We start from the raw sequence: 27,781 nt of genomic DNA on the forward strand, positions 1-27,781 counted from the left end.
AATACTGTATACCCAAAGCAAATGGAATATCCCATCGATGATCACTATTTCCCTTAATTCCCTCAATTGTTTAAGTAATCCTAGAACTGCAAGAACCACAGTGGAGCATGGTGCAGTTTTCAAAAAGTAAAGCAAAAATCTCCCTTAGAAAAATTAAATGTAAAATCTCCTTGGCCAACAGACCACTCTTCTATCCCTTCCCTTACAAGAAAGATTTGCTTCTTTGTTACCACTTATACTAGTTTAATGGGTCCTCACCTGAAATTGTGGATAGTCACATATATATGGCTACCTGATGAAGAGACCGTATTTTCGAAACGCGTTATTATTCAATACGATGAAACATTTTTTTAATCTGTTAAATACAAGAAATAGTCCTGTGTAGATACCTGACAATTGAGAGTGCGACCACAAAATATTTTTTTCATCATTTTTTTAAATATATATATATAATGTGACACTGTGCTGGGTGAGGTGCCCAGGCACTGCCCAGAACTTCCCTGGACCCCAGTGGAGAGAAGGAGCGGTGGAACAGCTGACCCGCTGTTCCCTGCACAATTGGATTCCCTCCTCCATAAAACTAAACAGAGATCCATTTTCTGGGTTTGTGGTGAGGCAGGAGGAGAGCAGAGAGCATTGTTGTGAGTAGAGAAAGATTGCTTGGATAAAGAACTGTGCATGTACTTTGAGAATGGATCACACTTTAATTTTTTGCTGTGTCTGTGCATGTTTATTTGTTTAGCTTATAGAGAGGGACTCATGTGTTTAGACTCGACAAAGTTTTTGTTTTTTTTTCTTTTTCTTTTCTCTCCACGCACCGAGTACTGTACATAATCAATCACCATGTTTGTACTCACAACCCCGCACACTATATAATATAAAATATATAGTAAATATATATTTCTTACCATCAACCTATATTGATCCATTGTTTTCTCTTTGTTTTGAACTTGATCAACATCAGTATCTAAACCAAACAAACACAACTGATCAATTTTAATCAACATAGGTAGATTATTACTTAAACCATACCCTTGGATTAAATCTGGAATAAATTGTGTGATTTGTGATAGTCTGAAAAATGTCTAAAACAAAAACTTTTTTTTTTTTTAAAGTGAGTCTTAGGGGTTAAGCCGACAGTTGGTTTGCTTGTTATTTAGGAGACCTGAAGCCTTTTAAAAAATACAATGGGTGAAATGTAAATCTATATGAGCCAGGAGGCACATCTCTCACTAGTAATTACCGTTAATCCCAACAATACATTGGAACCCCTGGGCCTTTTAACTGAACAATTAATCAGGTAGTAAACAAAGGTTGTCTTGGAGAGACTGATCTCAAAGGATATGAAGTAAAAACTAGTTCTTGTACCTTGTTGAAACTCTTTATCTGGACCTGGAAGCCGTCAGTACACAAGGTAAACAGTTTGTTCTTGTTTTTTGTTTGTTTGATTTGTTTATTCTTAAAAATGGTACATTATTATTTGCACCTTAGGCAGATTTACTTTAATACAACTCTTTAGCTTCACAAATATGGTGCATGTGAATAAAACATAAAACATAAAAAAACAAGCTATTAAATTTCTGCTAACTGTACAGGTTATCTAGATGTAAAACATTTTTTTTGGAAACCGTAAGATCTTTGAAACTTATTAAACAATGTTTGTCATTAAGATTATGCATTTCCATAGTTTTTTTTATTTTTCTTAATATGTTTAAACTGTGTTGAAACTGAGTTCCAATGTATAAAACAATTCCAAAGAGAGCAGAAAAAATATCCCCTTCTTGCTCACAATTTTGTGTAAATATGCACCATATTATATTTATTTCAGACTACAGATTAAATTAGTAGTAGTAGTAGTAACGACTTCATACATTACACTTAGTATGTGGTTCTCGAGTGTATTGTTGTAGGAGCCAAATATTTTCCCCAGAAAAGCCATCAACTGTGTGTTTAAAAACGTGGAGACGAGTTGCCTGTGAAAATGACTGCAGAATCCTTACAAGAAGTACTTGGACTTGACTTACTAATGGGAAAGGCAAGTGGGGTTTTGGAAGTGAAGTCCAATGTGGTTCGAGTCTTCATCAGCTCCACTTTCTCAGGTAAGATTTACTGTTTGCAGACCCCCAAAAAACGTCTAACCTAAAATGTATTGTATAACATATTGCCATTTGCACTAAAAAAATAATACTGAACTAGAAGCAGTGATGGTCTTCTCAAGTCTTCAAGGAGATCCACAGTTTTTTTGTGTGCTGGTCTGACATGTTGACAAAACATCTGAAAGATTCATTTAGATCACTGAAACTGTAGTAGAAATAAGATTGTAGGTAAGGGAACAAATTAATAAGGCAATTTGTAAGCAGGAGAAAGCAAAATTATTTATTCTTGTGTATTTTAATTCAAATAGGTCCACTTTCTGTTACCTTACAGGTACATTAGGAAGGTGAATTCTATTTCAAATGCCATTTCATACAACTATGTCTGTCTCAACAATGAAGAAAAGTTTATCTTGAATTAAGTAAACATGGAGTCAGAGTGTTGGCTGCAGAATCAGCAAGTCAATCCAAAACAATAAATGTAATCAAATTAATTTCACTAATTCCACATTTGTGTATTTTAGATATGAGCCATGAGAGAGATGCTTTACTGGAAAAAGCTTACCCGGAACTGCAGGTATTCTGCCAAGGTCTCGGCCTCGTCTTTGAGGTGAGGTCAATTCAGAAATGACAGGTGCTGGTTAGATTCATACTCAAGTCACAAATCTTTCCTGTTTAATTACCCACTTGTGAGTGTAAAACTGGCATTGGTAGACCACTCAAAGCCTGTTTAGGCCAAATTGATAGCTATTTATTTGGTTGACTCTCTATCCAAAGTGATACATGGGTACTCATTTATTTAAACAGCTGGGTTTTCACTGGAACAATTTGGATAAAGTATCTTGCTCAAGATTGCAACAGCAGTATTCAACTGGGATTTAAACTCATGATCCTCCCTTCAGGGCCCTTACGACTTATCCACACCACTAACCACTATTTTATATACAGTAGTATGTTTGAAACTATGCAAGCAAAATGGGAATGTCAGTTTTGTTCAGTTCAGTTGTGACCTTTCTAACCCTGTGTTCAATTAATTTCTAGGTTGTGGACATGAGATGGGGAGTACGTGATGCAATAACCGTAGATCACATGACCACTGAATTATGTCTGAGAGAGATTAAGACTTGCCAGACAGTGTCCATTGGCCCAGCCTTCACTGTGAGTGTATAAGGACTGCTTTTTACACAACATCGCCTAACTTAGGTCAAAGGGCAGAGCATAGGAGCACACCTAGAAAAAATGCATGATGGAATATAAATGAAACTGAAGTGTGATGGGCTTGAATATTTTACTGTAATAAAATAATGATAAATGTAAGCATAGTACCTAACAATTGTATTAACATATATGTATTAACTTCTTGCTTTGGAAAATACTGAAGATATGTTGTTTCTTTCATCTTAAATGTCAAGTCAAATGGGTACATATTCAGATTACAGTTATATTATTTTTAAAACAGAGGAACACTACCAATCTGGAGAACAACACAAAATAAATAATCCATGGTGTCATTAATTTATTTTCAAGAATTTGAGCTATGGACAGGAAATAAACATCTATACACAACAACCAAATATTGGTATGGTCCTGTAACTGCTGAGACAATTATATATCTACAAGACCTAAAATACTTTTTAGCACAGCAGTAGTACATGCATGTATGTATGTATGTAAATCCCACCTACAATTTATTATTTATTATTTCAGTATTGAAATTGTACTGAAAACACTTCAACTGTGTATTTGTGCACATAGTTTGAGTCACAGACAGCACAGTTAAAACTGCCATAAACAGAAATGCTAAAACTGACCTTCTTGTACCTTCATTTTAACTATGAGTTTGGTCTACTATGGGTTTTAATAGTAAATTTAGTTTCTGCAAAAATACTGTAACTGGATACTGTAGCATTTTCCTTTTCCTATTTAGAAGCGCCCTGTTTTTAATTTCTCAGGCCCTTGTGGGAAACCGGTATGGCTATCGACCCATTCCGCGGGTTATCCAGGAGAAGGAGCTTGAACTGCTGCTGTCCAAATTGAGTTCTGACCCAGAGGGCGTGGAGCTTCTGTCCATGTGGTTTTGGAAAGATAGCAACTCGCTTCCACCCACATACATCCTCCAGCCAATCACAACTCACCTGTCCCACTATGACGACACACGTCCAGAAAGCAAAGAGCTCAGAGCCCGCGATGTCACCACCTGGAGAAACACAGAGACTCGGCTGTTACAGTTACTCCGACAGGCCGCGCTGCAAGCACACACCGACGGCGACTTTGACGGAAAGCAGAAACACAAATTCTTCAAGTCAGGTAGAATTCCTGTGCCCCCCTAACTTGTACTGGTGATCTCCAACTCCCCCATTCATTTCTAAAGACTGGATACATGTTATTTATTGATCAAGTTAGCAAGTCCCTTATCAAATGAACTCTTGTCCTCAATTTTGGGGTCTTTTGTGTGAGATTTACATATCTGAAACTACCTGGTGAATAGATTAGTGTTTCCAATTTTTTATGAGTTGAGAGAGAGCCTGGATTTGATTTTTTATGGATTGCTTATCCTTTTTTTATGGCAGGTTACTATGAAAGGCACTATTTAAAGATATGCTATGCTAGATGTCTTTTGTCCAGTACTGTTAGGAATGCAGAATTAATTGGTATACCTTTTTAAAAGCATAGTGAATTGTAGTAAACTATAGGAGATCATGGTAAAAAGATGGTTAACAATACATATTCAATTTAAGACAAGTAGGGCCCGGAGAATTTGACTGCTTCCTGTGAATTTAGTATTTTAATGTTGCTTATAATTTGCATTATTCCTCACTTTCACTGTATATTTAAAATATTTTCATATCACAGAAATGCTACATTTTGAGGCTCGTAGATCAGTGTAAGTGCATCTCTAGCAGGGGAGTTAATGATGGGCCCATATATGCAGATTAAGCTGTTTGAATTTTTGATCCATGAGTCTCTGTCTTGAATGTCTCATCTCTGCTGCTGGATGCAATCCCTGGTTTCACTTCAAACTGCACAGTAGAAATCGAGGTATACAAATGCCATGCTGCTGAAAGTGATGATAGCATCCATGTTCTTGATTTTATAGCATCCATGTTCTTTGATTTTAATGAAACTGAATTGAAATAAACAGACACCTCTCTTTGCCCTCCCTCACAGTGACAGAGTGGGAAATCGAGCAGGGGCTGCTGGAAACACAGAAGAATGATGCCAACAATGTCCTCTTCCTGAGAGAGTTACATGGCCTTTGCAGGCGTGTCAGTCAGGGCCAGTTCTCCCAGTTTATGGATGTCACAAATGAAGGCTTGGTGGACTTGGAAGCCCAGGAGCTCGTCTCCAGCCTGAAGGCCAGGATTTCCAGTGTCTACTCTGGCAAGCTCAACGTGCATGCAGTGGAGCTCAAAAAAGGTACCATCAACCCACAGCACAGGGAGCATGCCAAGTACCTGGAGTGCCTCTGCAATCAGTTCATCACCCAAATGAAGCAGCAGATCCAGAGAAGTGCTACAGATGTAGAAGGGCAAAAGACCTGGGGGTGGCTTCTCCAGGAGGTCAACCATCACCTGGTCCTGAGCTTGGCCAAGTGCGCTGTGTTCTGCGGGAGGAAGGACCTCCTTAACCGCATTCTTGAATCCATCCGAACCTCCAGCAGCAGTATACACAGGCCTGTGGTTGTATTTGGACCTTCTGGAATTGGAAAAACTGCCCTGATGTGCAAGCTGGCACAGGAAGCATGTAGTACACTGGGCTCTGGAACAGTCGTGGTCCTAAGGCTGTTGGGAACATCTCCTTTGAGCTCTGAAATCAACTTGGTTTTGAAGAGCATCTGCTTTCAGATCTGTGGGGCTTATGGGCTACCTCTGCCATTCACACAAACCACCAACACTCATGAAGACCTTGTGAGGTTCTTTCACACTACCCTCTCCAAGGCCTCCCAACAGAGCAAGTCACTTGTTATCGCTCTGGACTCCCTGGACCAGCTATCATCCACTTACAATGCCCACAAGCTCCACTGGCTCCCCAAAGAGATCCCCCCAAATGTCCATCTCATAGTCTCCACACTAGAGAAAGGTTATCCTATGTTGGAGGTCCTGAGAGGTGTGATCATTGAGCCACAATGTTTTTTTGAGGTTGGACAGCTATCCCCTGAACAAGGAGGTGAAATGATTGATTCCTACATGACTGCAGTGAACCGGCGTTTGACCTCAGACCAGTGGGAACTCATTCTTGGCACCTTCAAGGCTTGCGGTCACCCCTTGTTGCTGAAGTTGACTTTAGATGCTGCCAAACAGTGGGCATCCTACACACCTCTGTCTGAGCTCCAGGTTGCAACCACAACCCAGGAAGCAGTTGCACAGCTCTTTGAACGTCTAGAGAAGCAGCATGGGAAACCACTTGTGAGCCATGCTTTAGGGTACATCGTCCTTTCAAGGTGGGTATCTTTAACTACTACTTTTATTTATTTATTTATACATGGAATTTAAAGTGCCTTTAAAAAACCCAGGAAACTGTACAGAAAGTAGTAAATACAAGAAATATCCAACAATAGATAAAGCTCGTAGTACGGTGTCCATTTTATGACATCCACACGCATCAGTCATCTTCGAGTCAAGTATCAAGCATCACCCACTCAAGTCTCCGGTATCAGGATTGTTACTCACCCCTCCCTCAGTCAATCGTCTTTTTTTTTTTTTAAGGGTAAGAAATCACGCATCAAATTAATCTTGAATTAAATCCAAATAATGAACTTTAGTGATGTGGTAAAGTTGCTGCACTCTGGTATGGGTTTGAATCCCACTGTGGCAGGAACCCCTACATTACATTATATTTTACATTTCTTAATAGATTAATAGAAACGCATCTTTACTGTTCATTGAACAACCTTTTGATCTGTTGAAATAACTAATGATTATTTCTTTAAATATTTTGAAGAATAGGGGATGGAAATCCAAGACTGTATCCTTTGAAGACAAACAGTAATTACTCAATTAACAGAAATAACGTTATTTGTCCACATGTGTATGTGTGTGTATATCCCCTCCTCTCTTTTTTACATTACGTGGCTGTGTTTTTATTTTAGGTTAAGCTAGAGTTAAATAACTAGATTGAGGGAAAAACATGACTGAACAGGTTTGTTTTCAATCTTTTTTATAAAGTGGTATTAGAATCAGAGTTACCAATCACTGGGGGAAGGGAATTCCAAATTCTTGTTTTGGGAATGTTGAGGAGCAGACACTGCAAGAGTGGGTGTATGCATGAAGGAGATCAGAGAGGTATGAAGGGGCAAGGCCATGAAGGGCCTTGTAGGTAAGGAATATAATCTATATAATCTATATCATATAATATGATTTTACAGGGAGCCAGTGAAGGTGATATCAAGTAGGACTGATGTCTTCCCATGGTTTAGAGCATGTAAGGACCTTGGCAGTGGAGTTCTGGACATACTGGAGCCTATCCAGGGCTTTACCAGACACCAAGTAAAGGACTCCAATACAGTAGTCAAGGCATGATGTCACAAATCGGACTGTGCTGGTAAACGATAAAAATAATTTATCGCCAACACCGGCTGCTTTTTTTTTTTATGTAGCGATTCTGAAGCCTCTCCGTTTGGTGATCAGTAAGGTCACTGCACTGTGGAACGGAAATCCAGGTTCCAATCCTGCTGTGACAGTTGCATGAACAAGTGCTGCAAGCATGAACTTTCATTCTAAGTTAGATTCCTCATAGCCTATAACACCAGAAAATACATTAGGCCATTTCCTACTATAGTAATCTATTTTTTATCCTAGTGGGCTATTTTTGTTTTGTTTCAGTATTTATGATTGCTATTCTAGAAGTATGTGTTTGCATACATAGCTTTTGAAGTTATGTGCATATCACACATTTCGAACTATGCTACGTGCACGCCCCCACCCCCTTGCACACCCCCACTGCACACTCAGCAAATATGCACACCCCACCAACCTGGCTCTCAAGCTGACTAAACAAAAGTCTGTCTGTCACAAATCTCATGCATTGATGTTTTAAAAACTTGAGATCTATGTGGCTTTACTCATTCATTTTAGTCTACATCTAAACAGAAGGGGGGGTAATGCATTGGGAGAGCATATGTGCAGAGTGATTGAGAATCTTTTAAATTAGGGATCAGGGGGACAGGGAGTTCTGACAATGGGAGATGTTCCACTATGGAAAGAAAACCAAGGGAAACTGCTAGTAGGAAAGTCCTGAAATGTTTGTACCTCAATGCCAGGAGTAAAAGGAACAAGATGTTAGACCTAGAAGCCACAGTGCTGGCATGTGACTATGATGTTGTAGGAGTGACAGAAACATGGCTTACAGAAAAAAATGGGGAAAGGTTGAAAGGATACACACAGTTTAGGAGAGGTAAGGGTAGGTAAGGCTTAATGTCTTGAACTGATTGAGAGCTGGGATTGGGAGCCAGTGGAGGGAGTGGAACAGTGGACGTGCAGCTGAATCGAGTAGTTCATGAGGAAGGGTCATATTTGGCATATCTTGCTCAGGAAGAATCAGCAGGTCCGAGTCAGCGTGGTAATGTGCTGAGTGTATGAGAGCATAGGATCTGGGGTGACTCCAAGGTTCTTGGTGGTAGAAGAGGGAGAGATTGTCATAGATTCCAAGAGGATTGAGATGGAGAGGTCAGCAGAAGGTGAGGAGGAATGGGGGAAAACTGTGGTGATTAGTATTATAGTTGGGGGTGGGGCATGCCCCGTCCCCACATGCCCCGCCCCCACTATAATACCGATCACCACAGTTATCGGTAATTCTTCAACGGTATATTGATACCAAAAATCTGTCACTGGCACAGCCCTAGTCACAAAAGTATGTAAAAGTGTCTCCACTAACGGATCCATGAGAGATGGTCTTAGCCGGGCAATGTTATGGAGGTGAAAAAAGGCAGACTTAGTGATGGACTTGATGTAGGGCTCAAAATGAAAGAGTGGGATCCAGGATGACCCCCAGTTTTCTGACCTCTGATGATGAGCAAATAGAATAGCCATCAATGGGCATCACAAGCTTACAAACTTTCTTAAAAGGGCCTCTGCCATTAAATCCTGCTGGTGTTCTTTTTTCAACATGGTCTGAAACAGACCTGGTCTCCATTGTAATGGATGCAATGTTTTTGCTTGTATAAAGTTGTCTCTTGCTGGATGTGTACCTTTAAACCTCAGTAAGTGGGGAACACATATAGTCATAAATGTAGTCTAGGGCCTTTGCTTTTTCTAATCTATATTAATGATCTGGACTCTGGGATAGTTAGGTGGCTCAGCAGATACAATCTTGGCAGCACAGGTTATTCAAAGGGACTTGGACAAGTGCAAGGTATTATATGCAGGTAAGAAAAATGTCCGCTATAATTACACTATGGGAGGAATAGAACTAGATGAAGTAACGCATGATAAAGACCTAGGAGTCTACATGGACTCCTCACTTTCTCCATCCAAACAATGTGAGTGAACTGAACCTTTTCACCCTGGAACAGAGGAGACTATGTGGGGTCTTGATTCATGTCTTCAAAATCATGAAAGATATTGACCACATCAAACCAGAGGAGCTTTTCCAGATCAGCAGGGACACACACACCCAGGGACACAAATGGAAATTGGGCTTCAAGGCATTCGAGACACTTTCTCACACAGAGAGTTGTCACAATCTGGAACAAACTCCCCAGCGATATGGTTGAAGCTGAAAATAGACTAGATAGTATCCTTCGATCACTTAGTCACTTAGTTCGCATGATCTCCTCTCGTTTGTAAACTTTCTTATGTTCTAGTCACAATTACACTGTTTTGGGGACCATAGTGTGCTGTATTGTATTTTTATTCTGACTTCTGATTAGTCAATTATGTTTAACGGTCTTTAAAAAGACTGGGTTCTAACTAGGAAGGACGCATGAGTTAGAGATCAGATGTGACCTTGGATGATGACGATTTAGTTAACAAGAGCCATAATAGAGGGAAGTAGTAGGGTGTAGTGAATAAAAAAAAAAAAAAAAAAGTTTGGTTGAGTTTGTTGAGTACTATATTTAGTGTTCAAGCACAAAGCCTAAGAGGAAGAGGACTTGTTATTTTTGGTTGGATGTGAAGCCCAGAAGTTTTTTTTTATGTTCTTACCCAGGTAGAGTGCGTGTTGCAGACGGGGAAGGCATACTGCGTCGGCGTCTGTTGGTGGAGCCGGGTGCTGTGGCTTATTCAAGTTTTGGACTGATCACGGTTTGAAATGAAGTCCTTCACTTTGCTGTTTTTTTGCTGGTTTGTGTTTGTTTATGTGACTGCTGTGGATACTGAAGGCAGGAGACAGTTGGGATTTAGTTGATTTGGTTGTCTGCAGTATTGTTGGGAGATCAACGATGGAGTAGTGGAACTGAAGAATCTATCTTCTTTGTCTATATGGTGGACCCAGTTGTGAGACTATAACATCAATACCAAGTATTGTTTCAAGGATTGTGGGATGTAAGTATCTTTGAAAGCAGTTGTTGGGACAATTTTGTTTTTTAACTTGTTTCGGGTAGATTAAACGTTTGTTTTCTCAAACTATATATATATTTTTTAAATGTGTTTATGGGACAACTGGAGCATCAATCAATGAGCAGCAGATGCATACGAGTACACTAGTATATTGCGGTTATTTGTGTTGTTGTTGTGGGCAGATATATGCTGTTTGCTGATATCCGGTTTTGTTTGCCTCAATGTTAATTGTTCCCTATGAAGTCTTGCATATATGCACAATTCCAGAGTTGTTATTTTAATTAAATGTTCTTACAAATGCCTGCACATGTCTGTTTGCTTGTGATCTGCATATTTGCACAAGTCTATAGTGGTTATACTATTGTACTCTAGGTATTTTGCATATTTGCACATGGTGTCCTCTCTGAATTCTTGCATAATTTGTAATACCTGTAATACCTGTAATATGCTTATGTGCACATTTCTAGAGTTGTGATATGTTAATGCTCTATGCAATCTAATATGTATTGTGATATGTTCATGTCTGGTTTGTGATGTTTTATACCGATGTGTGTATTGATGACATATATATAGGTCTAGGTCATATATATATATATATATATATATATATATATATATATATATATATATAGTGAGGGAAAAAAGTATTTGATCCCCTGCTGATTTTGTATGTTTGCCCACTGACAAAGAAATTATCAGTCTATAATTTTAATGGTAGGTGTATTTTAAGAGTGAGTGGCCTAGCCAGTCTCCAGACCTTAATCCCATAGAAAATCTGTGGAGGGAGCTGAAGGTTCGAGTTGCCAAACGTCAGCCTCGAAACCTTAATGACTTGGAGAGGATCTGCAAAGAGGAGTGGGACAAGATCCCTCCTGAGATGTGTGCAAACCTGGTGGCCAACTACAAGAAACGTCTGACCTCTGTGATTGCCAACAAGGGTTTTGCCACCAAGTACTAAGTCGAAGAGGTCAAATACTTATTTCCCTCATTAACATGCAAATCAATTTATAACTTTTTTGAAATGCGTTTTTCTGTTTTTTTTGTTGTTATTCTGTCTCTCACTGTTAAAATACACCTACCATTTAAAATTATAGACTGATCATTTCTTTGTCAGTGGGCAAACGTAAAAAATCAGCAGGGGATCAAATACTTTTTTCCCCTCACTGTATATATATATACAGACTTGTTGTACCCATCATTGTTTCGAATATACTACATACCTGCATGAGCATGGTTAATTGTTTTAATCCCAGAGCCTCCATCTTTCTTCCAGACATGGGCTAACTGAGGCTGAGCTACAGGATGTCCTGTCTCTAGATGACGAGGTTCTGGCTGACATCTACCAATACTGGCCCCCACCAAACATGGATATCATCCGGCTGCCGCCCCTGCTGTGGACACGGCTCCGACATGACTTGGCAGAATATCTAGTGGAACGACAGACTGAAGGCATCAAAGTGCTCGGACTGTACCACAGGTGCGTCCCTCTCCAAGAGTGTATAATTCAAATAGTCAAGCCCTTCAAATGTCACTGGAGGATTCCATTGGAGTTTCTGTGTCAGCCTCTGATGAAAGTAGCGTGTGTGGAAATGTTTAGGTCTGCTTTTGTGTATCTAGTAAATACATAAAAGGGTACATCTATTTAAAATGTACAAATTCGTTCTGATTGATGAATAGGAAAGTTGTAAAGTTGTAAAGTTGCTTTGTTAGGAGGCACACCCTGGAATTTGAACTTTGAATTGAGAAGAATCTCTGTTAAATGATTTATGTGTCTGAAAAAAAGTTTTATTCTTCCTTCCTTTTATTAATATATTTTTGTATGCCAGCAATCACACAAGCTTCCCCCATTTTTATGATGTTCATTTATCATAATCAGCACAGTATCCCTGTAGTGTAGTCAAGGGACAACTACAGAATGGTCATGATTTCCCATTTAGCCAGTAGCCGATCTGACAATTACACCATAGCAACTTTGATTTGTGTCATAGGACTGCCCATGGTTGTCCATTAAAAAAATGCCAGGTGCCTGAATGTAGTCTGGCACCTGACAAAACAAATCTAATCGTTACATGACCCTTTTATTGAGATAAAGGATTGAAGGGGTGGTTGGCTCAAAACAGACACTCTCTATACAATCAGTAAGCCCTGGTTTTCCGATAATAACTGAGGATTTTCACAAATGATTCAGGTATCTCTAATGTAATTTATAGGCAGTTCATCAAAATGGTCAAGAAGAGATACCTAGCAGCAGACCACAGAACTCGGAGACACAGTGTTTTATCAGATTTCTTTTTGGGCACGTGGAGCCTTGGGAACAGGAAGCCAGTGTTTCTACCCTCCCTGCAAGCTAGTCTGAATGCAGACAGAAAGGTAACCAGAAATCTGAAGACTAGAATTCCTCATATGTTACCAAAAGCAACAAACTAAATGTTAAAATCAAACAAAAAATGGTTTATAAAAAGATAAATGATTTTAATCATGTACTGTTATTTTGTGCTTGTTTCAGCAGAACAAGTATATTCCTTTCCGTTGAGACTAATAATATTAATAATTATAATAATATATTGTGTATATGTCTTTTTATAAGCTCTTACTTTATTATGTTCTTGAAATGTGTCTATTTTGTGACCTTGAGGAAAGGCATTAGTTAAGAAATAATAAAACAATACATTTCTAAATGGTCAATCTTTATAAAGTTAAAAAATCATGAATACTGTGATTTTCTGTGCCTATTAAGGTTGCACCCCAGCCCCTGTGGTTTACCCTGCATGTTGCCAATCAGAGGAAATTACATGAGCTGCCACACCATCTACTCCACTCGGACCGCTGGGAGGAGCTACAACAGGAAGTAATTGGTGAGAGCAAAGTACACTGGTAGTGTCAAGAACAGCATGAAAAATCGAAAGAAGCACTGGAATATAATTGGGTGATTCACATTTTTGATTGGGCAATGGTCTAACTAAAAAAATGATAATCAGCAGACAAACAAGTTTCCTGTTCTCAATATTTCAAGAGCAGAAGCATCAAGGAATCATAAACAAGTGATTCTGACACATTTTATACATTTGATTAACTTATCATTTTGATTACTTATAATTAATTATCCGGGGGGGAAATAAAACAATATTGGCTTACCATAATGTCTTTGTAGAAACTATACTTTTACTTTTACCATAGTTATTTACTATAAAATGAAAGTAACCTGGTACTAAAATCAATGTATATATAATTCACCTCAAGTCCTAATGTAGTTGTTTGAAGTACTTACAGTACAGTTCATTACCAAAACAATTTCAACCGTTCTAAAAATTAAGGGAAGATTTTTGTAATTTATTATAGATTTTGTGCTGAATATATGTTTGTGTATAAGTTGTTGTTGTTTTTCCCCTACTGTATAAAACATCTCAGAACCAAATTATTTAGGCAAAGACTAAGAAAGAGTGAAAGAAAGAGAGAGAAAGAAAATCAGTTCAGGTGCACTGACAATTTCAAATGCTTCCATTTATTTTGGTGTGATTATTGTAGGTAATACAGAATGGCTTTGTTCCAAGATCCTCATCTGTGGAATAGCAAGTGTGATTACAGACTTATCCATGTGTGCTGAACACACCAAGTGCCCTGAAATACAACTTGTATGTGACACATTTCTGCTTCTGAAACCCACACTGGATTTTATAGATGGTCAGATGGGTGAGTAGCATTATATACAATATTGTACAGACCACAAAATAAGAATGTTTCCAACATGTAGTGAGACCCTGTTTTTGTCATTTGAAGTCTGTTTTTTTACTGGAACACTGTTCCTCAGGGAATGTCTGTTTACCCTCAGTGGAGTCCCAGTAGCTCCATATACCTAGGTCTGCCAAGCGGCAGGCTGTGTAGAGGCATATGCACTGGCTACAGCAAGTCATAGGAGAAAACATTTTTATTACTCAGACTTCCTTGAGTCATGGGACACTTTTTAGGTCTTCATTGAAAAAGACAACTGCACTCTCAAAAGACAGAAAATGTCCATCATACTCAAAATACACTGACAACTGAAAAACTAAAAACTAAAGGACAAATCAGTTATGTGTATTGTATCTTGCAATTTCAAAGCCACTGTAACTTGCCCTGTTTTTCCTCACTTTGACATCAGCATGGCATTTCCAAAACCATCATCATATAATTTTAAATTTCTGTGATATGATCTTAGGGCAAGAGAATTTAATACTGTTGAGAAAATTCTTATCATTCTTGGGCTAAACACCTGCATTTGCAGCATTTAACAAAAGTAGCTTTTATTTTTATATGGGTGCAATCCTGTAAAACCATGGGGAATTTACTCAACCACAAACAAAATAAACCACAGTTTCACTCCCAACAATTATTCTGATCATTCCTAACTTCTGGGTAAGGTTTAGAAAAAAGAAGAAAATAAAAAGATTAATGACAAATTTACGTAAAATGGCAGTCAAATCTTTTTGCATCTCAGACCAATCCACATGGATTCTTCATAGATTTCTCAATGCTGAATCCAACAAACTCTGATACTTAAAGGTACTTAAGTAACTATATTAGAATGAACAATACTTATTTAACTAATTGAATTTGGCAAAAAAAAAAAATGTATATAAAGGGCTAGATGTTCGTGGCCAGTGTTAAACACCCATCTGTAATAATGATAATATAAGCAATAAAAAATGTTTTCCATTTTACTTAATACTAAACACTTTGTAGTTTTGCATTGCATTGTTTCAATGCTATTTCACACCATTGTCCTGACTTTATAGGAATGCCAATGAATAATACATCGATGTAACGAGTCATGTAATTTATTTAATTTCAGAATTATGTGACAATGTAGTCATAACCTTAAATTATTTACTACACCCCACAGATCCCTCCCTCTTCTACACTGAAGTCTTTGCCAGGCTCCACTCCCTCTCCAAGGCCTACCCAGCTTTGATTGGGCGCCTGTGTTCCCAGTGCCAGAGCTGGTTTTCTTCCTGTGCCAACCCCATACTCATCCCCAAGTGTAGCTTCTTTCAGGCCCCAGGGGGACCACTGAAAACCACCCTCACTGGATTTCAGAAAGGTAAGTTGAGTTTTAAAGGATAACTGGCTATTTGCAAGGCATGCTGGGAGGACTCTCAGAGCTCAGTTCCTGCAGTGCCATGGTGTTCTTTGGCTTTGATTCCAACTGCTTCTCCACTGCTTAGTTAATTGAGCAGTTAGACATAGAGAACATGCAGTGGTGGGCAATCCTAGTCCTAGAGAGCCACAGTCCTGAAGGTGTTTGTAGGTCTCTTTAAATCCACACCTGCTTGCAACTTGGAAGCAAAGCTTAATTGGTTTAATTGTAGCAAATCAGTGATTCAATGGAGTTATTGAGAAATGGAAATAACAAAAAACATTTATTTTTAAGTTTTTCATCTCTGCATCTCTTGGTCTCTTGGTCTATCTGTTATTCAAAAGGTGTTACAGTAATGGAGCTGTATACTGAGAAGGGCCTGCTCATTGTGGGATCAGAAGATGGGAGAATGATTGCGTGGAACCTAAACGACTCTGCAGTCATTCACACTTTGTTGGGCCACACAGGTAAGAAGAGATTCTTCCATTAATGCAGCATTAGTAAGATAAAGGTGACAAGCAGAAAGGAAATTCCAAATTCCCCATTAAAAATGTGCTATCTTTCATATAAAATGTGTGAGGGTGTCTGTATTTGTTTATTTGTAGCGGAGGTGCAGTGTGTGAGGGTGGTGGACAAGGGCAATCATTGTCTGTCAGCTGCCAGGGACAACACTCTGCGCTTGTGGAATCTGTTGAGCGGCAGGCAGATATACTGTATTAAGGAAGAGCGCACTGATACTTCAATCAACACCCAGCTTCATGTGGCTGAGGAAAGATCTATTATCTACTCCATGTTTGGATCACAAGTAAAGCCAAGTTTTTTTTGCTGTTGTTTCAATGAATTAATTAATGTTTTTAAATAGACTTTCAAACTATTTTTTTTTCTGTCAAGCTTAATGCAGTGCCCTGCTCTCCAGCCAAGGTATTGTGTAGTGGAATTTTATTTAATTAAATTTAAAATGTAATCTGACACAAATAAATAACAGCCACTGTGATGTATAAAAAGAATATCCATCTATTAGATGTATATAAGAAATATAATTTAAAATGCATCAATCTCCATTTATTATCAGACACGACAAGCTATTAAAGTAAAATACATAAATCACATTTACCTTACTATCGTTTCATATAAATTATTTATTATTTTAAATAAACACAGTTAGTCTGCTTTCCAGGTTCTTGATCTGATTACTTTGCTTAACGGAATGAATTAATGGATAAATTGCACTTGACATGAAAAATAAATTGCAGGACTAGGTAATTTAGCACTGAACTCCCCTTTATTTGGACTCAAATAATTTTTTATTTGCTGTCTTACTGCTGCAGAGATTTTTGTGAATGTATTTTGCACCACTACATTTGCATTTTTGGTTTTAAATCCACCTTTTTAATTATTAAAAACACAGAGATGGGAACTAATAATCATTCTTTTTCTTTATGGTACTTTTTTCAATACTTCACAACATTTTCTTTTTCCCACCAGATGAATGCCTGGCATCTAGAAACGGCCATGTTGCTTTTCCAAATTTCAACTGAAGGGCAAGCCCTGATATTTGCTGTAATCCCAGAGAGTGATGGAGGAGTCATATCTCTCTCTGAAGGAGGTCTCCTCACATTTTGGGATAATGCCACAGGCATGAAGAAAAGTGACTGTTCCCTGACTGATTGTGAGAAACTGACACCGTCTTGTGTACTACCAATAAGATCACATGGGGAATTGGTCATCGGAACCCAAGAAGGATCTCTTTATCTGGTACGTCAATTCCCAGCTATCACAATGTTTGTATCACTGCAACAATTGAGACAGCTCCAACAAAAGATGATAAAAATAATATTGTGAAAATACACTCCTAGTACCGAATTATGTCTCTCTCCACCTGTTATATACAGTAATGTTGCTTTTAAGTTGTGAAGGAATCACACAAGATTTATTATATTTTGAATGTAGGTATAATCTGTTTATCATTGTAGGTCTCGAGTGATAGGAAATGGAAGGTCTTTAAAGTTACATCATCGGTTTTGTTTCTGGCTGGATCTGATGATGAAATGGTCCTTTGCACAGGTACATCTCATATCATTATTTATTTATTTATTTATTTATTTATTAATTAGCAGATGTCCTTATCCAAGGCGATCATGAACTGGTTTCAAAATAAACACTTTTGTGTTCTGGTGTGTGTGTGTGTGGTGGGGGGGGGGATAATCTTTGGCCTGCAAACATGTAGCATTCTCTATTTGAATTGGGGATTAACATTGCTAATGTTGTGTTTCCAGATCAAACTAAATGAGATTTATTCAAGGCATTGGTGATTTCAGTTATTTGTATGTCTAGCTGTCTTCAAACAAATAGTGGGTTTGTTTAGTTCTGCAAAAGGGTTAGAAATATCTGCCTATCAGAATAAGACCTTTTTTTGAGTCACAAATACAAGCTACCACATGCAGATCTGCTTGTGCAAGCTCCATTTCTTTTTACTTTACTTGGTCTGACAAAGTTTTTTCTTTTTCTTCAATCCTAGGCCATGAAAAGCAGGTGGCGGTTTTCTGGGTACACTCCAACTCACTGGAGAGGTTTCTGGCAGATTGTTTTGAACATGGAGATATTGTGCAGACAGCAGTATTTACAAACGATCGAAGCATGGTAATCACTGGAGCAGCAGATGAAACAATACGGGTAAGATCATAAATATATTGCAGGTTTCTCTCCATTTTATTTATGTATATTTATAATGCATTGATGTGTGTGAATACTGAATATAGGAATGTATTCAGGGCCAGCCCTAGCCTTTTGGGGGCCATAGGTGAGATTTGATTTGTGGGGTGGATTAGCGGAAGAAGAGGGAGAGAGTGTCATAGTTTCCAAGGGGATTGAAATGGAGAGGTCAGCAGAAGGTGAGGAACAGGGGGGGAAAAAAGAGGAGATCAGATTTGGAGAGGTTGAGCTTGAGGTGGTGTGAGTACATCCAGGCAGAGATAGCAGACAAACAGGAAGAGATGCGAGAGGGGATGAAATGATCAGAGGAGGGAAAAGACAGGAAGATCTGGGCATCATCTGCGTAAAAATGGTAAGTGAAACCATGAGATGTGATGAGGGGACCCAGGGAGGGAGTGTAGCGATAGAACAGCAGGGGGCCCAGGATGGAGCCTTGGGGTACACATCTGAGCAGAGGTTGGATGAGGAACCTAGCCATGTCACTTGGTAGGTCCAGTCATTGAGGTAGGAGGAGAACCAGGTGAGAGCAGTTCCAGAGATTCCAAGGTCAGCAAGGCAGGAGAGGTGGATGGAGTGATCGACAGTGTCAAATGCTGCAGAGAGATCAAGGAGTATGAGGACTGAGGAGAGGGAGGCCGCTCAAGCACAGCTGAGGTAGTCAGTGACTGCCAGGAGAGCAGAAACTGCATGTCAATCTATGGACAAAGTGAGCTAAGTTAGTAAATAACTAACAAACAGTCGCTGCCGTTACTACACTACAGGTGCAAAATATATATAACTCTTAGCTAAACAAGTAACCATATAAACAATCGATGTGTCTCTTAATTAAACTAGTAAACATGAAAAATCTATACAATAAGAGCTAGACGACTGCTCTGCTAGCTTGCCTGACTGTCCAGTGGCGAACGACAACACACTGCGTAAACAACAGTTATCTTGCACTTTTAAAATGTGTCCATTTCGGGTATATTACACAGATACGATTATCTCAGACAGTAGTATTTGCACGTAAACTGTGGGCTTAAATGTGTAAAATTGGTGAGTTTTCATCATTTCTACGCCATGTATTGGTGTTTTTGGGATTGTCCTTCTTTGTAGCCGTATACCTAGATTAAACGACCTACTGGATGCTCTGCTTGAGTAAGTGGGTTGAAATGATGTGTGTAAGAGGAAAGCCAGAACTTCATTTTGATACTAAACATCACAGCTTTCATGACACACATATGGCAAGCCATTGTGACATTTAATCCATAATTGATGATATCGAGAATCAAAAATGAATAATAATTAACATCTGGTTAAGGATTAAATGTCACAATGACATATCATGAATTCCTGATATCAGCCTTTGTATTTTTGCTTCCTTTCTCATATAACTGAGGCTCTATTTGCAACCTATCGTTATCTTTCGAGTCAGAAGTACACCTCTGGTGAACACAGGATCAGTTATCTCCAGCTCCACTAGCATAGCTAGGAGCAGGGCGACTGTGTTAAAAATTAACTATATACAAGGCAAGGCAACAGGAGTCCAACACATGTATCCTCCACATAGCATAGGATCAGTCACCTTTTGTTCAACTAGCACAGCCAGGAGCAGGGCGACAGCAAGCTCTACCATGCTATGACAAACAAACTATATACACAGCGAGCCATGGGAGGCCAGCTAGTGTGCCCTCCACTTGACACAGGAGCAGTCACTTCCAACTAGCTCAACTAGCAACTAGGAATGGGGCCTAAGCTCTACTGCATTCCAATAAACTATATAGAGTATTCACATCGGTTCACTTTTTCCACATTTTGTTATGTTACAGCCTTATTCCAAAATGGATTAAATTCATTATTTTCCTCAAAATTCTACAAACAATACCCCATAATGACAACGTGAAAGAAGTTTGTTTGAAATCTTTGCAAATGTATTAAAAATAAAAAACAAAAAAAGCATAAGTATTCACAGCCTTTGCCATGACACTCAAAATTGAGCTCAGGTGCATCCTGTTTCCACTGATCATCTTGATTGGAGTCCACCTGTGGTAAATTCAGTTGATTGGACATGATTTGGAAAGGCACACACCTGTCTATATAAGGTCCCACAGTTAACAGTGCATGTCAGAGCACAAACCAAGCCATGAAGTCCAAGGAATTGTCTGTAGACCTCCGAGACGGGATTGTATCGAGGCACAGATCTGAGGAAGGGTACAGAAAAAAATCTGCAGCATTGAAGGTCCCAATGAGCACAGTGGCCTCCATCTTCCTAGAGCTGGCCGCCCGCCCAAACTGAGCGATCGGGGGAGAAGGGCCTTAGTCAGGGAGGTGACTAAGAACCCGATGGTCACTCTGACAGAGCTCCAGCGTGTCTCTGTGGATAGAGGAGAACCTTCCAGAAGAACAACCATCTCTGCAGCACTCCACCAATCAGGCCTGTATGGTAGAGTGGCCAGACGGAAGCCACTCCTCAGTAAAAGGCACATGACAGCACGTCTGGAGTTTGCCAAAAGGCATCTGAAGGACTCTCAGACCATGAGAAACAAAATTCTCTGGTCTGATGAAACAAAGATTGAACTCATGTCTGGAGGAAACCAGGCACTGCTCATCACCTGGCCAATACCATCCAGTGAAGCATGGTGGTGGCAGCATCATACTGTAGGGATGTTTTTCAGTGGCAGGAACTGGGAGACTAGTTAGGATCGAGGGAAAGATGAATGCAGCAATGTACAGAGACATCCTTGATGAAAACCTGCTCCAGAGCGCTCTGGACCTCAGACTGGGGTGAAGGTTCATCTTCCAACAGGACAACGACCTTAAGCAAACAGCCAAGATAACAAAGGAGTGGCTACAGGACAACTCTGTGAATGTCCTTGAGTGGCCCAGCCAGAGCCCAGACTTGAACCCGATTGAACATCTCTGGAGAGATCTGCAAATGGCTGTGCACCGATGCTCCCCATCCAACCTGATGGAGCTTGAGAGGTCCTGCAAAGAAGAATGGGAGAAACTGCCCAAAAATAGGTATGCCAAGCTTGTAGCATCATACTCAAAAAGACTTGAGGCAGTAATTGGTGCCAAAGGTGCTTCAACAAAGTATTGAGCAAAGGCTGTGAATACTTATGTACATGTGCTTTTTTATTTTTATTTTTAATAAATTTGCAAAGATTTCAAACAAACTTCTTTCACGTTGTCATTATGGGGTATTGTTTGTAGAATTTTGAGGAAAATAATTAATTTAATCCATTTTGTAATAAGGCTGTAACATAACAAAATGTGGAAAAAGTGAAGCGCTGTGAATACTCCGGATGCACTGTAATTGCTGCCAAAGGTGGTTTTACTAAGTATTGACTGGGGGTGAACTAACACATTACATTTTTGTATGTTTAATTAACTTTTGTTTCACAATATAAAAAAATGCACCTTCAAGGTATAATTTAAAGGAAATGAATGCCAATTAAATACACTTTTATGTGAAATACTACTTGGCAGTGAATCCACTGTAGTTTTAGTATTTAATAAACAGGGGTCCTCAGAACTAGGATGGTTCAGGTTTTTGATGCACACATTATATTTTTTACATTTAGATTTAAATTTGTTTACATCATGTATAACACTATCCTGTCTTTGTGTGTTTACAATTATAGGAGTGAGAGCTGTGCCTCATAGGCTACTAAGGTTCCATTAATCTGAAGTTTGCTCTAATGGCAATGTGTAAACTATGCTATTCACTGGGCTAGAATAATTTAATGAAAAATAGACATTTAGCTGGGGTGAGCTGATGAAATAGACAAAATGAAAACAAACTACTTTTTTTGTCTGTTCTGTCCAACCAATACAGCAACTGTTGATCAACGTTTTTCTTCATTCATTTATTTTTCTTTAACCTGTTTTGAAGGGTAGTTATTTCACCCTCTTAAAGTATCCAATTGAAGTCCTATTTCTCAACTTTGTAATGTATTCTATTTCCATTTGTCTTCCTCCGCTTTGTCCTAGGTGTGGTGTCTGTCTAACGGGGTGCTCTTGGATTCTTTTACTGGTATGGGGGCCTCCATCACAACCTTGGTGTTGTTTCATAACATCATTATATCTGCCTCAAGGAACACCTACTATCTGAAAGTGTGGCAACTCAATTATAACCAGAAACATAAGACCCAAACCCCTCTCCCAGGGCGTACTTTATGTCCGACACTCTCTCATAATGGGGATTTTGTGTATTTCCTTAAACCAACAGACAAGAAGGAAGTTACCATATGGGACTACCAGTCAGGTAAAAAAAATAGAAAATTGATGTAGTGCAAACTGTTTATGACTAACCAATGCATTACTAGTGCTTCTCATGCATTAGTTAACATCAATAGGGTATTGTTAAGTAATCACTATTCATGTTTTGTAAATATGTCAATCATCAATCAAGTAAACTAAGGTATTTAATGTATTTCATAAGATCATTCAATTCATCATTTAAAATATGGTGACTATTGTGATGATTCTTAAAAGCATCTAAATATGTTGTCCTTGAAATTAGTAATGCTTTTTCATATTAACTATGTAATTTGTTCACATTAGTTACATCCAATTACTCAGACATGAAGAAAGATGAACCAGAACATTAATTCATGCAGTAGTTTGTTGATTCATTAGTTAACTTTAACAAAAAAATGTCATGCCTTGTTGATGCACTAGTTACTGACTTGTTCATGTTAACTAACATTTTACTTAATGTTAGATAATAAACACATTGTTAAGTGTTACCGAATTCTAGATCTTATCCCATCTCTGCCTTCTGTCTCTGTGGAAGGAAGGCCCACTGAAGTTATTGCTGTATCTGCTGAGATCTGCTGCCTAGAAGTGGCCCAGTCAAAGCAGCTTCTGTTCTGCGGCCTGAGCACAGGGACGGTCCTTATCTACCCACTGGGATTTAGCCCTGACACCATGTGCATCCCCCCTCCAGAAAGCCTTCCCAAAGTGTGTTGCTTGGGGATCAGTAAAGGAGAAGACCAGCTGGCTGTGGCTTATGAAGACAGTATCTGTGTATATGATATTATCCCGGGATACAAGTATGCCATTGTGGAAGGGCCAACTTGGCGGTGGCCCCTGCCCCAGCAGAGTACTCCTCTCTCCTGTGTGGCTGTGCTATCAGACTGCAGGCTGGTGTTTGGTACAGATGGTGGGGAGGTGTCACTGCATGACTTCCAGGCCTCAAGAGATGTTCCCCTTGAGGGACACTGTACTGCAATCACATGTATTGTCATTGGTAATCATGAAGCACATGCTCTGATTGGCTCCCGAGACTCGATCCAGAGGCTTTGGAATTTGTCTCCACTGTTGCTGGACCATGAGATGCAGTACAAGGTAAGTAGGACTACAAGGTGAGTCACAAGGGGTGGGGTGGGCATTCAGATATTTTAGACATAGTCAGTTTGGGACCTTGAAGCGACAAGCGGTATCCAAACCAATGGAAAATGCCATTCCAGTTTATTTCCAGATCACCCTAAATCACTAGTTTGTACAGACTGGAAGTGCATTCTCAAGTGAGTCAATTGTTCTGTTAGGTATTGAATGGTGGTTTCCAGATATTTCTCAAAATGACTGAATTTACCAAAACACCTGCATTATTGATCAGAATGGACTATATGCACGGCCTATAGCCTACGTATTTCCACTTAAATCTCAGCCAGTTTCTTTACTTCCAGTTTAAGGCTTTCCACATCCGAGATAGATACATTTTGAATCCCCTTCTCCTTCTTTCTTCCTTGATAAAGCGGCAACTGACGCTCTTATATATGATGGTCATCATTAACCGTTATCCTGGGGAGCTCAAGAAGTTGTTGAGCTGGCTGAGATCAAATGTGGTCATACATAGAGCCTATATATTTTCTTAAATTGGTGATTACAGTACCATCCAAGGCACTACACGCTTGGCCCTGAAGAGCTGCAGAGAGTGCAGGGTGTGTCCTACGGCCTAGACCAAACTGGTCTCTGATCGTGTGGTCTGCGCTTTCAAAAGGACAGTTGCACATTTAATGTGGCACTACCAATGTCCATATTTGCAAAACGACAAGAAACAGTATGTTCTCCTTTTGATTTCCAGGGTTTCTTCTTTGATGGTATTCTCTGTGCTGTATTTTCTGAAGATGATCAATATGTATACACTGGTTCACAAGACAGAACTATCAAAGTGTGGGAAGTCAGCAGTGGTAATTATTAATTTTGTCAAATTTAAACAGTTTTTTAACATTTTGTTTGTTCTATTATTCAAAGTTGAACTGAAATAATATAAACACAAATGGGAGCTTCTGCCATACTTTGAAGATGGAAAATATATTTTATTGTAAAACAACAGTTAATGAAAAATTAAAAACTGAAATGTCTTGGTTAGAAAAGTATTTACCCCTCGGAGTCAAAACTTTGTAGAACCACCTTTGGCAGCAATTAGATCTATGAGTATTTTGAGATAAGTCTCTACAAGCTTTGCACATTGTGCAATATTCGCTATATATTGGCAAAACTGTTAAAGTTCTATCAAGTTGGATGGGGATCTACAAGTCTTGCCACAGAATCTCAATCAGATTAAAGTACAGGCTTTGACTGTACCACTCTAGGACATTTACTTTCTTGTTTTTAAGTGTACTTGGGGACACTGTTAGTCCTTTTGCACACTGAAGCAAGTTTTCCTCAAGGATTTGCCAATTTTTATCTCCATCCATTTTGCCCTCTATCCTGACAATTTTCATAGTCCCTGCCGATGCAAAGCATTCCCATAAAATGATTCTGACACTACCATGCTTCACAGTAGGGATGGTGTTACCTGGGCGATGTGCTATGTTGTGTTTGCACAATACACAACGTTTTGTGTTTAAGGCAAAATAGTTCAATAGTCCACAGAATCTTTTCTCAGATCTTTTTGCAAATTCTAAGTGGGATTTTACATGTTTTCAGAAGTGGCTTCCTTGTAGCCACTTGTCCATACAGGCCAGATTTGTAGATAATCTGAGCCTTCTTCACAGGGTTATTACAATCTGGAACAAACTCTCCAGTGATGTGGTTGAAGCTGAAAACTTGGGAACATTCAAACATAGACTGGGTAGGATATTTGTATCACTTAGTTATTAATGGACACCAATCAAGCATGATGGGTCGAATGGCCTCGAATCTCATTTGTAAACTTTCTTGTTATTGTTGAACCATGCAGTTTCTCCCATCTCAGTGCTATACCATTGTTGTAGCTAATTCAGAGATGTCATTGCCCTCTTGGTTGCTTCTTTGACCAATGCCCTTACCCAGTTGTTCAGTTTGGGAGGATGGCTTGCTGTAAGCAGAATCTGGCCAATGCCATATACTTCCATTTCTTAATGATCGACTTCACTGTGTTCCAAGAGATATTCAATGCTTTTGAAATGTTTGTATACCCCTCCCCTGATCTGTGCATTTCCACAACTTTATCCCAGAGTTTTCAATGCTTTTTTCTTGATGTTATCTTTGCTTTGAATGTATTACTCAACTGTGGGAGACTGGTGTATTTAACCTGATATCATTTGAGCCACTTTTTATTGTGTACAGATGGACTTTTTTCACTTATTGAGTGAATTCTGAAGGCAATTGGTCGCACCTGAACTTATTTAGGAGTGTCATAGCAATGGGGGTGAATACTTCTCTAATGAACACTTTTCAGGTTTTAATTTTTAATTGATTTGTTTATTTCCCCCCAACACCCATTTTGTCCCCAAATTGTAAGTGTGGAGTAGGTTGTGTCAATCAAAGGGGGAAAAAACTCATTTAAATACATATAAAGTAAAAAAAAAAAAAAAAAAAGTCCAAGGGGGTGAATATATCTGATTATTAATATATTTTTTTACCATATGTAAAAATGTAAAAATATATTTGTTCCTTACCCACATACAGTATTTTGTTGTTGTAGCTGTAGATTAGATGCAACTACTGTAGTTGCTGCATTCTGATTGAAAAGGTTGTGTTTACAAGTTGTTAAATAAATCATGGCAGTAGAGATAGTCTTAGGATATAATGAAGATTAATTATTTAACTTTAGTTGGTGCCTGAGCAGGGAATCACAGATCTTGCTTAAACTTCAAAACGCACCTACAATACTGTTTGTTTATGTTTCGAAAGGTCATAATCCCAGTTTTCACACTATTTCAGAACCCTCTAATTCACGTATTGCATCTGCCTTTCAGGTCAGTTGCTGGTGGTCCAGTATGTCTACGCTTCAGTTACCAAGATCTTGGCCTCTCCAGGGGGGTTTGTAGCGATTTCACAACTGGGTTACGTGATCAAAGAGCAATTTGTCTGTCCTGAATTCCTAAGAAAAGAGTACAATCCTCTTCAAAACAGCAGAGCAAAGTACACTGTGAAATCCAGAGAGAGACCATTTATGTCATCAAGCTTAGCTAGAGCAAAATCCAAACAAACATTTAGCCAGCCACATGCATACAAATCTAAGTCTTCCCAGCTGTGCACCTTATTTTGAACACGCAAATGTAAATTCTTTGTACTGGACAATTTAATAGAAAATACAAAGAAGCATCCAAAATGTGGATTGTCACAGCCATCTACTATTTTGTGGCCCCCAAGCCCGTGGAGGTGCAACATTTTCTGTTTTGGCTTTTAGTTTTGAAGTGCAGTTGAAGACATCAGCCACCCTTATCTTTGATTTGAATGAAATATAATACATCTTTTCATTATGTTTATTTCATTCAATGCATGTGTGCAGCCAGTCAATAAAAATAAAATACAATTTGGAATCTGCTGAGAATTCTCTCTCATTTGACATATACATGATTAAAACTACCACAGGAATTCCCCCCAGGCATTATTCTTTCATGGTTACTCACTACATTAAATTAACAGAGAAGATAGGAATATGAAATCAAAGTTAGGTATGGGATATTTAGAAGATATCAGTTCCACTGGGAAAAAATGAATGATTCCATGATTTAATATCACCAACAATTATGTCAAGCAGATTCTCCAAAAGTATAACAAAATTGGGTTACCATTAAAATGAAGGAAAAACGTAACCAGGAAAGGCACAGTTACATAGGGTTTAATGCATATTGGGGATTCTTAAAAATATATATTGTTAAACAGAAAAAATAAAAATAAAAACATGTTAGAGGGCTTTTCCAAACATGCATTTATTGTTTCCTAGAATTAGTGGACCATCTCTCACTGTAATATAATCATTTGTACAGTTGGGTTACAGAGTCTGAATGGGTTTTAGAGAGTCTGAATGTCCTGATGCAGGATCTTATGACAAGTATGGGAGTACTGCATCAGAGTTTTGCAGAAAGCATACGAACACAAAATGCCTATGAAAAAAATCCTATGAACACAATATGATAAAGAACATAAAAATCACAGCTTAAGTA

The 27,781-nt window shown here is 38.8% G+C and overlaps 1 protein-coding gene across 1 annotated transcript; it reads left to right on the top strand.

Annotated features, from left to right (window-relative positions):
• Positions 1-1,026: 1,026 nt before the first annotated feature.
• Positions 1,027-27,158, top strand: nwd1 (NACHT and WD repeat domain containing 1). The gene is made up of 20 exons (XM_066695563.1): positions 1,027-1,414; positions 1,931-2,099; positions 2,618-2,703; positions 3,135-3,251; positions 4,046-4,400; positions 5,262-6,534; positions 11,862-12,065; positions 12,799-12,958; positions 13,326-13,443; positions 14,114-14,278; positions 15,468-15,665; positions 16,046-16,168; positions 16,307-16,506; positions 17,187-17,456; positions 17,675-17,765; positions 18,220-18,374; positions 22,389-22,662; positions 23,194-23,747; positions 24,487-24,592; positions 26,588-27,158. The coding sequence occupies exons 2-20, from the start codon at positions 1,982-1,984 to the stop codon at positions 26,878-26,880; spliced, it is 4,860 nt and encodes a 1,619-aa protein (XP_066551660.1). The 5' UTR covers positions 1,027-1,414; positions 1,931-1,981; the 3' UTR covers positions 26,881-27,158.
• Positions 27,159-27,781: the final 623 nt, after the last annotated feature.

Source organism: Amia ocellicauda, chromosome 22, assembly GCF_036373705.1.
Source record: "Amia ocellicauda isolate fAmiCal2 chromosome 22, fAmiCal2.hap1, whole genome shotgun sequence".
NCBI classification, from domain to species: Eukaryota; Metazoa; Chordata; class Actinopteri; order Amiiformes; family Amiidae; genus Amia; species Amia ocellicauda.